Consider the following 15,000-nt stretch of genomic DNA (forward strand, 5'->3'; position numbering starts at 1 on the left):
AGCAAAGACGGTCAGCAATTTGTTTAGCAAATTGGGGTTGCTGTATCAGGAAATTATTTGTAGGCCAAATAAAGTGAGATTGTTGAGATGATTTGTCTGACAACATCAGAGTTATCGGGGAGTGATCCGACCAGGCTATAGTGTGAATTTCTGAGGCTATAACATTTTGCAATAACCATTTGTTATGAATTGGAGAAAAGTAGGAATAATCTCGTTCACTCGCATGATAACACCTCCACGCATCATGTAAATCATGTGAGTGAAGAAGTGTCGGCAATTCATGTCGCTTGGTTAGAGCTGTAGAGTCCATGGAGGGATCCGGTACTGTGTTGAAGTCTCCGCAGACTGTAAGTTGGCCCTGTTGAATTTTGTGCATGTCGCGTAGGGCTTTGTTGAGAAAGTGGATCTGTCTCTTATTTGGAGCATACACGTTCAAAATTGTATACAGAACGTCGTTAATGGTACATATCAGGTTGACATATCGCCCCCATTGTCGTCCACTTTTGTGCGGTGGTGTTGGAAAGCTACTGTGTCTCTTATGGCTATCATCACTCCACTCGTTTTGGAAGTGAAACAGGAATGGAATACATGGGGGTAGTGACGATTGTGGCTGAAAGCCGGAGGGGAATGTGCATAGTGCGTCTTCTGTATGCATAACACGTCACTATTATGGGTCTTCGCAGTTTTCCAAAGGGAATTTCGCTTAGCAGGGTGGTTCAGGCCTCTGGCATTGATAGACAGTATAGTAAAAGGCATGTTCGTGTAGTGTAGTCGAAGCTGTCGGGTAAGTCTGCTTACTCACAGTTAGATGTGTTGTACTGCGGTACTTCGTCCAAAGAAGGGATGGGCTGACATGGTGTGGAAAACGCAGGAGTTGAGTACTGTGGAGAAAAACTTGAGGCTGCAAGAAATATGAACAGTCAAAAGCAGTAATAACAAACAGTGGTTTCTAACAGGTAGCGTAGATGCGTGTTCTTTCTGGGAATAACTAGAGATTCAGAACCACGTCAGAGCAAGTGGGTCTGTTGTGCAGAACTGTAGTACCTCAACCCCCCCCGAAGTATGCAGGTTACAGGTAAAGTAGGGTAAAAGTTCTCTGTAGGTGCTCTGATCTTTTGGGACAGAGAGGAGTATGTGTGAGCTTAAGGACTATAGCTCATCGGCCATCAGGTTTGACGCCTGGGACTCCCGGAGGAGTAGTTGGCAGATTGACGTTGTGAAGAAAGAGTTGTTTGCATAGTTCTTGGGAAAGATCCGGGATTATACCCCATGTGTGTAGCAGTCGCATTCCATAAGGCAGGGTGGAGATGGCGTGTGGGACCCCATTTTTGGTAACCATGATAGTAGCCGGGTGGCGCCATTTGTGCGGTATATTATGATTCATTAGGGCCTGCAAATAGTTGAATGCCCTCATAATGTGCGGGAAGTGTATGCCGCAGACGTGAGGACGCCAGCAGGTGATCTTTAGTCCGCTAGAAGTGTACTCTCATGAGTGTCTCTTGGTACTGAATCTGCCAGGTGTGCCGCTTTAGGTAGTCTGTGGATGCGGTCAATGGAGAGTTCCATTTCTGTGTAGTCAGGCAACATGGCTGCCATTAGGGACCTGGTATAGTTGTCAAGCTCATTCGGAGTGACCGATTCGGGAATGCCGTGGAGCTTAACATTATTACGTCTAGAACGGTCTTCCAAATCTGCTAACTTGGCCTTAATCCATCCTTGCTCATCTCTGATATCACCATGGGCATCAATAATGTCGCTTATAGTGTCAGTACATTCTCCCGTTTTTGACTCCACTGACTGTACTCTAGTCTCCATTCCCTGCAGGTCAGATGTAACTTTACGAAATAGGGATGAGAGGTTAGTGAATAGGCAGGTTTGAAATTAAAGCAGCATCTCCTTCATAGTAGTGTCTAATACAGGCTGTCCTGTGGTAGGAATGTCTGCTATGGAGGCCTGTATGTTAGGGGCAGTGAAGGGGTTACTGTCCTGACTGGGATTGAGTGTCTGCGGCGCCTGCAGATCTATCCTCATGCGGGCTTTGGCTGAACTAGGGGTATCTGAACAGTATGCTCATCTTTGGCAGGGGAAGGTGGGGAGGCGGCTGATAATATTACCTCAGTGAGGCCATCTTCCTGCTCCGTGTGCCACGCTCCTTCACAGGCCGGGGAGGCGCCGGCGCCATCTTGCCTCCCTGTCCTGCGATGTAGTGGCTGTGAGAAGAATGCTGTAAGCTTCTTCGAGCGGTGTTCCTCCTTCCTCTTGCGAGATGACATGTTCAGGGTGATGGCGGGGGGGGGGGGGTTCCGGTGACGGTTTGGGGCTCGATCGAGTCTGTGCGGTTTGGCGTTGCTGTGTGTCCTCCCTGTCCCTCAGAGCTCCAGGCTTAAGCGGCCATCTCTATTATATATTATTTTAAATATATATGTGTGTGTATATATATGTGTATATATTGTGACGGTATGCGAGGTGAGGTAGTAGATAATCGGTATTTCTCTTACGTCCTCCGACAGTCGCCGCCTCTTCATATTCGTCACATATGGGGTATTAGACTTTGCTCCGAAGGAGTAGCTAGGCAACAGAATATGTTAACAATAAAGCTTTAACATATCCCACCCTCAAGGGGTGGTCCCCTCAGTCAATACCCTCCTACTTCCTGCAACCATATCTCAGTTTTAATGTCTAGCTTGTCAGGAGTGGCTGGCTCTCTCTGTGCTGGGACTTTCTGTCCCAGACTCTTTCTTCTTTTTAATATTTTGTTTGAGTTTTCTCTCTATCTTTACTTAGCTGTTATTTTTGTCAGCATTAGTTAGTTCTTCGGACGAAGAGGATCATGCGGACTGGGTCTCGGGCTGATCCCCCTGGTCGCAGGTCGTGGGTCAGTGGCTTCCCAGTCTGCCATCGAGCGTTCAGCCAGGTAACGCTCCTGGCACAGTGAACGACCCATCCCTGTTCGGTGCAGGGATGATTGGTGAGGTGGCTACCTCACCGGACGCTGTGCGGTTTCTTAACCTCCATTGTGTGCGTCTTGAATTGCGACTCTCCCTGCCTCATGTGCAGCGGCTTGTTCGCCTGTGCGGGTTCCCCACGCCATGTGAGGTAAGTGTATTTATATGGGGACCTGTCTGTCTGGGGGGGTCTGAGTCTGGGACTGTGTAACCTGCCTTTAATCACACTGCTTGTCTCCCTATCTCTCGGCTGCATGCTGTGGGCTGCAAGGGGGGGGGGGGGGAGCTGTATGACACTGTGTGTGTCAGGCTGGGCAGTGTGAGAAGCTGTGTGCTGTGGGGCATGTTTTTTCTTGGCATGTTTGGGCATATACAGCGATCGCTGCGGCGATCTAACATGTATCCTTATATTGGGATGTAATGTGTGTGTTTTTATGCACTGTGGAGCGGCGTTTTCGGCGCCAAACGACGCCATTTTACCGGCGCCTGCTCCGGCCGCATGGTTTACATGCACGGCGGCCATTTTCTTGTAGCCTCCATAGGCTTACATAGAGCGCCCTGGCAGCATCACTTCCTCTTTCCAGGAACACCGATCGAGGCAGCAGCAGCAGCGGGGTCTCCTCAGGTTTTATCCTTCTGTTCTTGCTATCCATTGCCTGTATTCAGTTTGTATATTCCCTGTGGGGGTCTCATTGTGCCTGAGTGTGGTGCGGTGGGCTGCGCTTGCCGCGCTTGCTAAAAGGGGGCAGTTAACCCTTGGTTGTCTGGCATTACAGGGGCAATGGATTCTCAGGAGGGCAAGTTTCCTACAGTATTGGTGGAAAGCCAGGGGACCGCTGTTTCCCCCCCAGGGGGGGATTTAGCCACTATTGTGGCTGGCCTTGCTGCCCAGGTGCAAATGCTGGTGGCTGCTCAATCTACTAAACGGCCCAGAGTTGCTCTGTCCTCTGATTCTGAGGGTGAAGGTGATGGGGCTGTTCTGGCAGGGACCTCCTTATCGGGGTCCCGCTCCTCTCTTGATCTAGTGGGGTCTGAGGTAGAGGCTGAAGTTGAGGGGGTTGATAATTCTCCCCCTGGCTCGCCTGAAGAGCTTGCAATCATGGATGAGTTGATTGCTTCCATTAAGCAGACGCTACGTTTGCAGGACGAAGTGTGTCCCCCCGCTGCCTTGGCGGCTTATGGGACGCAGAGGAAACGCAGGACGCCGCAGGTTTTTCCCTGCAATGCTGATTTTCAGCGCGCTGTTAAGGATCAATGGCGCGATCTGCGCAAGCCTTTTGCGGTACCAAGTAAATTCAAGCTGCGTTATCCTTTCTCGCCTGCCACTGATGAACGGTGGTGTGTGCCTCCGCCAGTGGATCATGCAATTGCGGTTTTGAACAAAGCCACTGCGATTCCTGCAGAGGGTTCCCCTGTTTTCCGTGATGCCACGGATAGGAGACTGGAGTCTCTTGCCCGTCATACTTATTCTGTTACGGGTTCTATGCTTAAGGCTCTGTTTGCTTCTCTCATGGCGGCCCAGGCGATCGCAAGTTGGACGCAGATGCTTAGGCGCGTCCTAGTGGCCGATTCGGCATCGGCGGCGACCCTGGATATGGTGGATCAGATCCACCAGGGTGTCATGTATCTGTGTGATGCGGACCTGGACCTGATTCCGTTGGCTGCACGTGTGCACAGCGTGGCGGTGTTGTCTCGCCGCCTGGTTTGGTTGAAATGTTGGTCGGTGGACCAATCTTCACGTAAGACCTTAGCCAATCTGCCTTATGATGGGTCTCGCCTTTTTGGGGAGTCCCTGGATGTGTTGATTAAGGGGATCACCGGGGGTAAGAGCACTCTCTTGCCCCATTTCCCCAAGGCTAAGGGGGCTTCTGGGAAGAAGCATGCTAATTTTCGGCCCCCTCAGGGGTCCTTTCGTGCCTTTCGGCCGCACTACAAGGGCAAACCGTTCAAAGGCCAAGGCTCTCAGAAGAAGCCCTGGTCTGGGAAACAGAAGTCCGGCCAATCCGGACCTGCAGCCCATAACAGTTCGGCCTGAAGGGGCGCCCTCACCCAGTTTTGGGGTGGGGGGACGCTTGCTCGGTTTTCTTCAGCCCTGGTTGGCCCGTGTGCGGGACAGATGGGTTCTGGAAATCGTTCGATCTGGTTACAAGATCGAGTTTCTCTCTCGGCCGGAGAGCAGATTTTTTCCCTCAAATCTTCAACTGTCTCCAGAGCGCCTGCGGGATCTGCACCTGGCGGTGCGGGACCTGAGGGCTCAGGGAGTGGTGGTTCCGGTGCCTCATCGGGACAGATTTCGGGGGTTTTATTCCAATCTGTTCACCGTGCCCAGAAAGGAGGGCAGGGTTCGTCCAATTCTGGACTTGAAGGCTCTGAACCGCTCTGTGCGGGTTCGCAAGTTCCGCATGGAATCCCTGCACTCGGTGGTGGCTGCCCTCGTTCCGGGGGAATTCATGGCCTCCATCGATTTGAAGGATGCGTACCTTCACATCCCCATATTCGAGGGTCATCAGAGATACCTTCGATTTGCCATTGCGGAGGATCACTACCAGTTCGTGGCGTTGCCCTTTGGTCTCGCCTCGGCTCCGCGGGTCTTCACCAAGGTGCTTGCAGCGGTTCTGGCATTATTGAGGGCCCAGGGCATTTCTGTCCTGGGGTATCTGGACGACATTCTGGTTCGGTCTGCGACCAGACAGGGTCTGGAGGAGGACCTGTCTGTCACAATGCAAACTCTGCAGGAGTTTGGTTGGACGATAAATGTTCCAAAGTCGACACTGAGTCCGTCGGTTCGTCTCCCCTATCTGGGAATGATACTGGACTTGGTGCAGGCGAAGGTCTTCCTGCCGGAAGACAAACTCAGGACTCTTCAGGAGGAAGTCAGGTCCCTCAGGGACGTTCCACACTCGTCTCTGCGGACGTGTATGAGATGTCTGGGATTGATGGTCTCGGCCTTCGAGGCGATTCCTTTCGCGCAGTTTCACACGCGGGGTCTCCAAGCGGAGATCCTGTCCAGGTGGGACGGGCGACCTCAATCTCTGGATCTTCAGATCTCGTTGAGTCATCGCACCAGGGAAAACCTTCTGTGGTGGCTCCAGTCCCCGTTGGTGTCCGGGGGCAAGTCGTTTCATCCGATCTCGTGGACGGTAATCACCACGGATGCCAGCCTGTCGGGCTGGGGTGGTGTTCTGGGCGTTCTGTCCGCCCAGGGGACCTGGTCGGAGGGGGAGTCTTCCCTCCCGATCAACATTCTGGAATTGCGTGCGATAAGGCTCTGTCTTCATCGCTGGACGGACCGGCTGCAGGGCTGCCCGGTTCGGGTGCAGACGGACAATGCCACGGCGGTGGCCTACATCAACCACCAAGGGGGCACCAGGAGTGCCCGAGCGGCTCGAGAAGTGGCCGACATTCTATCTTGGGCCGAGACTCATGTCCCGGCGATAACGGCGGTTCACATTCCGGGAGTGGAGAACTGGCAGGCGGACTATCTGAGTCGCCAGACCCTGGATCAGGGGGAATGGTCTCTCCACCCGGCTGTCTTCCAGATGTTGTGCGCGAAGTGGGGTCTTCCAGATGTGGACCTGTTCGCGTCTCGCCTCAACTACAAGGTGAAGAGGTTCGTGGCAAGGACGCGCGACCCTCGGGCAGACGCGTCGGACGCGTTAGTGGCCCCGTGGCATCAGTACAGGCTGATGTACGCGTTTCCACCGATTCAGTTGCTGTCCAGGTTCCTTCGCAGGTTACACTCGGAACGCAGCACGGTGATTCTTGTGGCACCGGACTGGCCTCGCCGGTCCTGGTACGCAGACCTCGTGAATCTGGCGGTCGACGCCCCTTGGCGTCTGCCTCTTCGAGACGATCTACTGTCTCAAGGACCGATTTACCATCCTGCTTTACAGTCGCTGGCTTTGACGGCCTGGCTGTTGAGACCGAGGTCCTGAAGGAGAAGGGTCTCTCTCCAGAGGTCGTTCATGCTTTGATCAACGCGAGGAAGTCTTCCTCGGGGAAGGTTTATTACCGTACTTGGAAGGCCTATTTTGCCTGGTGTGAGTCCAGGGGGTTTTCACCCCGCACGTACTCGGTTTCCCGTGTGCTGTCTTTCCTTCAGACGGGTGTCGATCAGCGTTTGGCGCTGGCTACGATAAAGGGTCAGGTGTCTGCGCTGGCCGTTCTGTTTCAACGTCCCGTGGCTTCCAACTCCTTGGTTGGCACCTTTATTCAGGGTGTGCGGCATCTGGTTCCTCCTAGGAGGGATCCTTTGCCCCCTTGGGACTTGAATCTCGTTCTATCTGTGTTACAACGTGCTCCTTTTGAACAGATCAGGGAGATCTCGTTGTCTATGTTGTCCAAAAAGGTCGCCTTTTTGGTGGCGATCACTTCGGCTCGCAGAGTGTCGGAACTGGCGGCTTTGTCCTGCAAGTCTCCGTACCTGGTTGTTCATTTGGATAAGGTGGTCTTGCGACCTAATCCTTCTTTTCTGCCGAAACGAGTTTCGGAATTCCATCTTAACGAGGATATTGTTTTGCCTTCATTGTGCACGAAGCCTAAACATCCAAAGGAGATGAGATTGCACTCTCTGGATGTTGTTCGGGCGATAAGGGTTTACCTTAAATCGACTGAGTCTTTTCGTAAGACGGACTCCTTGTTTGTTCTTCCAGAGGGTCCTCGGAAGGGCATGGCGGCTTCGGCCTCTACCATCGCCAAATGGATCAGGCAGACCATTGAACAGGCCTATGCCTTGCAGGGGAAGGTTCCCCCTGTGCCTGTGAAGGCGCACTCTACTAGATCTCTGAGTACGTCTTGGGCCTGCCGTCATGGGGCTTCTGTAGCCCAGGTGTGTAAGGCGGCGACTTGGTCGACCGTGCACACTTTCACAAAATTCTACAAAGTAGATGTTCAGGCATCGGCGGATGCTTCCTTTGGCCGCAAGGTTCTTAGTGCGGCTGTTCCCTAGGGTCCCTTGTTGGGGACTCCTGGCTGTTGGGATAGTTTTTTGTATCCCCTGGGTTTTTTGTCTTTTCCTGGGTTGTTGCTCCTGTTGAGCACTTATTTTTGCTGTTGCCCAGCTGGTTTCCTTCCTTTGGTAAGGTTCCTTTCTTTGATGTGGAGACTGCGTTGCCTTTCGGCGCGGATGCGTTTCCCACCCCTCATGTTTGCACTGCTTTGGGACGTCCCCATATGTGACGAATATGAAGAGGCGGCGACTGTCGGAGGACGTAAGAGAAAACGGAATTTTTGTAAAATCTTACCTGTAAAATTCCTTTCTCTGAGTCCTCCGACAGTCGCCGCCCCCGCCCCTCTTTTGGGGTTTGAATGTATACTCTACTGCTATTCCACTAAAACTGAGATATGGTTGCAGGAAGTAGGAGGGTATTGACTGAGGGGACCACCCCTTGAGGGTGGGATATGTTAAAGCTTTATTGTTAACATATTCTGTTGCCTAGCTACTCCTTCGGAGCAAAGTCTAATACCCCATATGTGACGAATATGAAGAGGCGGCGACTGTCGGAGGACTCAGAGAAAGGAATTTTACAGGTAAGATTTTACAAAAATTCCGTTATTTCACCTCGCATACGTTCTGTGGTGAGAGAGTGAACCAGAATCTGGCCCGGGCTTTTCCAGCCTCTGACAGGCAGGGTTCCGGTCTGCAGGTTGTGGTTCACTTGAGTCCATGCTCAGGTGGGCTTTAAATGAACAGGAAGAGAGCACAGGAATGCTCTGGCCTGAGACTCAGAAGGGAATCTGAGAGAGGAGCTCTTTTTGGACTTTAAAAGAAAAGGTTTGCTTTACCATATGTTTTGTGGGTGATGGGGACCAGCCCCACACCGTATAGTGAGAAAAACTACTGTAGAGTTTAGCGCCAGACGGCAAGGATTTACTTAACCGTTTTGTTGTTTTTTCATATTTGCAAACCTCTGCTAAATAAAGCTGGCAACGCACCAGACTTTTAAAGAAATTACCTGCATGCTGGCCTAATTTTCCAGGAAAAGGTGATCCCTGTGAGCTAATCTCCCACACGTAGTGGACTCAGCGGGCACTTTCTAAAGATGGAGGAAATGTTAAAGGCCCTGCTAAAGGCCAATGCAGCTCAGTGGGAAACCAACCGCCAAATCGCATAGGCTGCTACAGCACAACAGGTGGCTGCTGCAGCACAACAGGCGGCCCAGCAGGAGATGAACCGGCAGTTTGCAGAGGCTGTGCTGGAGTTGAAAAAGGGGTTTGCATCGCTGGTAACGTGCCTTTCTGAAGCCGATCAGTGTACCTGAGTACCTGTCTGCAGCCCATCAGAGTACCTGAGTACCCATCTGCAGCCCACGACTCCTAGATTATGTGTTGGGGTGTTTGCTTTCCAAAAATGGGGTCATTTTGTGGGGGTTTCCATTGTCCTGGTGCTCCAGGGCCTTCAAAAGTGTGATTGGTTGTAATGAAATTATATGTGTAATTTATGCCCCTAGAACACCTGAGGGTGCTCCTTGCACGTTGGGTCTCTGTATGTGGCTATGCTGTGACAAAGTCCCACGTACGTGGTATCGCAATACTCAGGAGGAGTAGCAGAATATATTTTGGGGTGTAATGTTAAGGGATGTGTTAGAAATATCTTATAAATTGACAACTTTGTGTAAAAATATATTTTTTCATTTTCTTTCCACATTTCCAAAAAAAACTTGTAGAAAAAATGACATGTTCAAAAGACTCATTATGCCTCATAGTTTGTAATATAAGATATTACATCTACAGCGCATACCTTGTAGCAAGGTAGTATAGGGGATTGGAAATTTTCTGTGTTAAGTGGTACGAAATTATGAAATTATTTTGGTATTGAGACCAAAGGATCTACCTGTAATTTTTAGGGATTTTGTTGTTGCCAGTAGCCCTGAAAATTGTACATATAGTACTAGGTAATATAGTGTTATATACCTACAGCGTATACTATGGTGTAGGGGATGTGTTATATCCCCTATATGTTTCCCATGTGCTGTATATAAACAACTTATAATAAATACAAGTGTTAAAATATATATGACTTATCTGTTATACAGTAAGCTAGCACATAAAAAAACTTGTGTGTGTGCTTAATCAAATATAAAGTGCATCAACTGTGCTAATCCCAATATAAAGTGCATCAACTGTGCCAATTTCAATTATTATAAATAAGATGATATATAAAATTCATAATACAATGACAAATTCCTGTAAAGAAGGTGAGGTCCAGTGGGACCAAAGAAAAGTGCTCAGTGCAAAGAATTAATGTCCATAAGTTCCAAGAAGTGATAAAAGTTCAAAAAACTATTCAAATATCAATGTTGATGCTGGAATTCAAAGGAAAGAGTGCATTGGTGCTATCACCCTCTGTGCTCCTGTGGGTATGAGGTAGGTAGTGCAAACTCACCAAATGTTGTTGACCCCCCCAATACCATACAGCAAGTGGGTCAAATGCGCTTGTGTGGGGAGTATCCAGCGGGGTCCCAGCCATCCGTGCCCGGGTGGTCCTGGATCCTATTCGTTGTCATAAAAAATCGCACTCCTCATGGTGTAGTAATTAAAATTCCAATGTTTTATTCCAAAGACGTCACGCTTTGATGACGAAACACGTCAAGTTGGAACGCACGTAGCCTCGCAATCATTGTGGTACGTGGAACGCAAGCCGAGTTCAATCCGGAAGCTCCGTGTAGACAGCGGGCGGACCTTTACAGGCGTCCCGCACGGCTTCCCAAAGCTCAGGTTTTGCGGTATTCCACCTTGTATTACATACCTGTACCACCAACGCTGTATATTGAACTTTTTTAGCACTGTTTGCACATTTTTTACTTAAAAATAAAACATTGGAATCCCCTATACTACCCTGCTACAAGGTATGCACTGTAGATGTAATATCTTAAATTACAAATCATTTTCCAATTTTGCCACCCATAGAGGGTTTATCACAGCAGCAACCAATATTTATTTTTATTTAACAAACAATTGGCGCAAGTGTTTTTTCTATTTCCACACATTATGCCTCATAGAATGTACATTGGGGTGTTTGCTTTCCAAAATGGGGTAATTTTGTAGGTAATTCCATTGTCCTGGTGCTCCAGGGCCTTCAAAAGTGTGATAGGTCATTAGGAAATTATATGTGTAATTTATGCTCCTAGAACACCCGACGGTGCTCCTTGAATGTTGGGCCTCTGTATGTGGCCAGGCTGTGAAAAAGTATCACACACGTGGTATTGCCATACTCAGGAGGAGTAGCAGAATGTATTTTTGGGTGTAATTGCAAGTGTGCCAATAAAGTGTGTGAGAAATAACTTATTATGCCAATTTTGTGTAAATAAAAATATATATATATTTCTTAATTTTTCCAAGAATTGTGGGAAAAAATTACAACTTCAAAAAAACTCACCATGCCTCTTACTAAATACCCTGGAATGTCTACTTTACAAAAAGGGGTAATTTGGGGGGTATTTGTACTGTCCTGACATTTCAGGGCCTCAAGAAATGAGATAAGCCATCGGTACATCAGGTGTGATCAATTTTCAATGATTGGCACCATAGCTTGTAGACTCTATAACTTTCACATAGACAAAAATAATAACCACTAATTTGGGTTATTTTTACCAAAGATATGTAGTAGTATACATTTTGGCCAAAATTTATGAAAAAAAATTACTTATTTGCAAAATTTTATAATAGAAACTAGAACAAAAGGTTTTTTTTTTTTTTTTCAAAATGTTCGCTCTTTTTTCACTTATATCACAAAAAATAAAAAACCCAGTGGTTATTAAATACTACCAAAAGAAAGCTCTATTTGTGTGAAAACAATGATAAAACATTTGATTGGTTACAGCGTTGCATGACTGAGTAATTATCATTCAAAATGTGAGAGCGCTGAAAGCTGAAAATTGGGCTGGGCATGAAGGGGGTGTAACTGCATTGTATGGAAGTGGTTAAGACTTTATTTAAACAAATGTAGAAAACGTACAATTAGGCAGTCTGTGTACAGTGGTCACGGTCTCCGTGGTGCTTCTGCAATCCACGTCCGGGAACCACTGAAACCAGAAGCGACGTACTGACGCAAAACTCTGCCCTAGGCGTTTCGACACTACGACGTCATCTGGAGCGGCGCCATCTTGCTCCACTCCCGGTGTACATATAGCCCACAGCCTCCTATCAACAATTGATAAGCGGCGGCTAGGTTGCTACACCCCACCCTGTCTTTTCATATTTCATAGGTGCTCCAAGTAGATGTTCTATTTCATCTTCGTAATCTTTTTTGTCTAGAATCATTAGGCCTCCCCCTTTATCGGCTGGTCTTACAACTCCTTTTTTCTTCTCTAGTTTTTCTTAATTGTTTCCCACGTATCTTTCTCCTTTTTGTTTTTAACCTTTAATGTTCTTATCTCTTCTTCTACCATTCTTTTAAAAACTTCCAAGTTTTCATTTTGTGGGTTTTTTGGGTTAAAAGTAGAACGTTTTTTCAGATTTGTTTGTTGGTACACCTTATCTTCTTGTTGTGGTATTGTTTCTTTTTTCAGAGCAAAAAAGTTCTTTATATTAAGCTTTCTAACATATTTTTGGAGGTCAATGTAAGCTTCAAACTTATTTAAGTTCTTATCCGGGGCATATTTTAGGCTTAAATCCAATAGTTTCATCTCCTCCTCATCAAACGTCACTTTTCTCAGGTTAAAAATCCCTGCACCTACTGTTCTCTTCTTCTTTTACCCTCCTCGTTTGCCTCTTTATATAACTTGCATCGGATCCCTTCCATATAAACTCCTCTTATATTATATAGCCTCATATTCCTCACTCCAATTTCATTAAAATATTTAGAATTTTTTATTTTTAGTTTAATGTATATTTTAAAAGCTTTTTTTTTTACCCATTTTTACATATATCTACATATATATAAATAGGATTTTATACTATTGTATTTTGTGATTTTTATGTACAGAACATTTGCTAATGTTATATATGGATATAGAATGTAAATGGCGGTGTCAGTTTTCATAACAAGCATAGTCCACAGTGCCTGTATTTACAAGGGTATGGCGACAATCACATTATCTACATGGCCTCCGAAATAAGGTGCAGCACTATGGCTGAATTAGCAGGAATGGCCACATTGTGTCTATACCCATTACACCCATAAAGGAGGAATATGGCCTCCGGAAGATAGAATAGGGTGTAGCAACATGGCTGCCACTTATCAATTGTTTATAGGATGCTGTGGGCTATATATACACTGGGAGTGGAGCAAGATGGCGCCACTTCAGATGACATCGTAGTGACGAAACGCGTAGGGAAGAGTTTTGCGTCAGTATGTCACTTCCGGTTTGAGTGGTTCCTGGCCGTGGAACGCGGAAGCACGACGGAGACCATGGCCGCTGTACACAGACTGCCTAATTGTAAGTTTTCTACATTTGTTCAAATAAAGTCTTAAATACTACACTATAGGGCATCCTATTCCTTCTTTCTGAGCATCACCAGACTCTACCAGTTACCGGCCAACAGTGGGGGGGGGGGCTCCAGGAGACAGACAAGACAGTACCCTACAAACGCCTGTACCCCTGTTGAAAGGGGTGGGCAATCCGATGAGTGTCACTCCTAGTGGGGATCACGGGTGAATGCACAGAAGACACGAATACGGTGTTCCACCTGCATGGAATTTTCATTGATACAGCACTAAGCCAATATATATTTCCCATGGCATATTTATTTTAATGGGTTATCGACCATCTTAGAAATGTATAGGGCATAGCAGCGTTGGATTAGTGCTTTTATATCTAGATTAATTTGCTTTGAATAATGGCATAAATTCTGTAAATTAGATGGTAACTTCTTTTTTCTGTCTCTTTAGGTTTCACAATTTTGTTCTCCTGTCTTTATAGGCTAGAAATGTCAGACAACAGTGTAAATGCTAGCAGAACATCCCATAAACAACTATCAAACTCAGAATACACATGGGAATATGAGTATTATGAATATGCACCAGTCTCATTTGAAGGACTAAAGGCACACAAATGTGAGTATTTGGAACATACTGATTTTCTATTACAGTTTTGATGATTTTCATTTTTCTGAGAAATGCCTTTGTTAATGTAGAAATACTGTATACACGATTAGAGATGAACTAATAATTGGAAAATCCACTCCATTGATCTCCACTAGATACTTAAGCCACTATGTAAGCGCAGCCCAAAACAGTAGGCATGAGAGCTGGAATGCCCACAGCAAGACAGGGGCTATGACTGGGCCCCTGAAATGCTGTACAACCCTGTATACTCTTCAAAAAGTATTTGGATGCCTAAAGATAGGGGGTCATAGAGGTCGAACAAAAAGTGAGTGTGAACTGATAAAGGCCATGCCCACTCACCAAATTTACAGAGTACACATTCAGGCTACAAAAAATCGAAATGTCTTCCTCCTTTTCACCAAATAATCTACCCTGTCACACACCAACTACGTTTAGAGGAAAAGCGATTTTGTCTCCAAAACAGGTTTCTTTTTATTAGTTGAGCCAGATGGACTTATGTCTTTTTTTTGGTAAAAAAAGAGAGAATGGTCTAACACTTGCAATTGTGTACACCTCCATCCCTATATTATGCAAAGACAAGAGAACGGTCGCCCTGGCGGTACTTTATATGAGGTTAACACAATAGGCAAAAAAAAGTCAAAGAGTAAATTTATTAGTAGAGTAAAAGCATACAATAAATATATATGCATAGCCATAAGCATAATTACAAGACATATACAGCATGTAAGACAAATTGACAAAGTAACAGCATAGCAAAAAATTGCACATGATGACAACATTGCATCATCCGTGTAGCATAACAATAGATATATCTGTATTGGAAGCTCGACGCTTTTCGTGGGTCTTTAACCGGTTGCCGACCGCCGCACGACTATATACTGCGGCGGTCAGCCCCGGCCAGGCAGAGTGACGTATCGGTACGTCACTTGCCTGTCACTTCCTTGTGAGCCAATAGCGGGCTCGTTCACAGGGAAGTTAGTGCGTGTGACCGGCGGACCCGATGTCCGCCGGTCACTCGCCGATCGTCGGTACAGAGGGAGAAAGTCA

At 47.1% G+C, this 15,000-nt stretch overlaps 1 protein-coding gene across 1 annotated transcript in view; it reads left to right on the top strand.

The window, feature by feature from the left end:
• Positions 1-15,000, top strand: part of MRAP2 (melanocortin 2 receptor accessory protein 2) — a 178,741-nt gene that overhangs the window by 105,111 nt on the left and 58,630 nt on the right. The window contains exon 2 of the mRNA XM_082249676.1: positions 13,808-13,941. Coding sequence (XP_082105802.1) covers positions 13,815-13,941 — 127 coding nt within the window. The 5' untranslated portion in view covers positions 13,808-13,814. The remainder of the gene's footprint in view (positions 1-13,807; positions 13,942-15,000) is intronic.

This window comes from Pelophylax lessonae (genome assembly GCF_965119305.1).
Source record: "Pelophylax lessonae genome assembly, chromosome: 3".
NCBI classification, from domain to species: domain Eukaryota; kingdom Metazoa; phylum Chordata; class Amphibia; order Anura; family Ranidae; genus Pelophylax; species Pelophylax lessonae.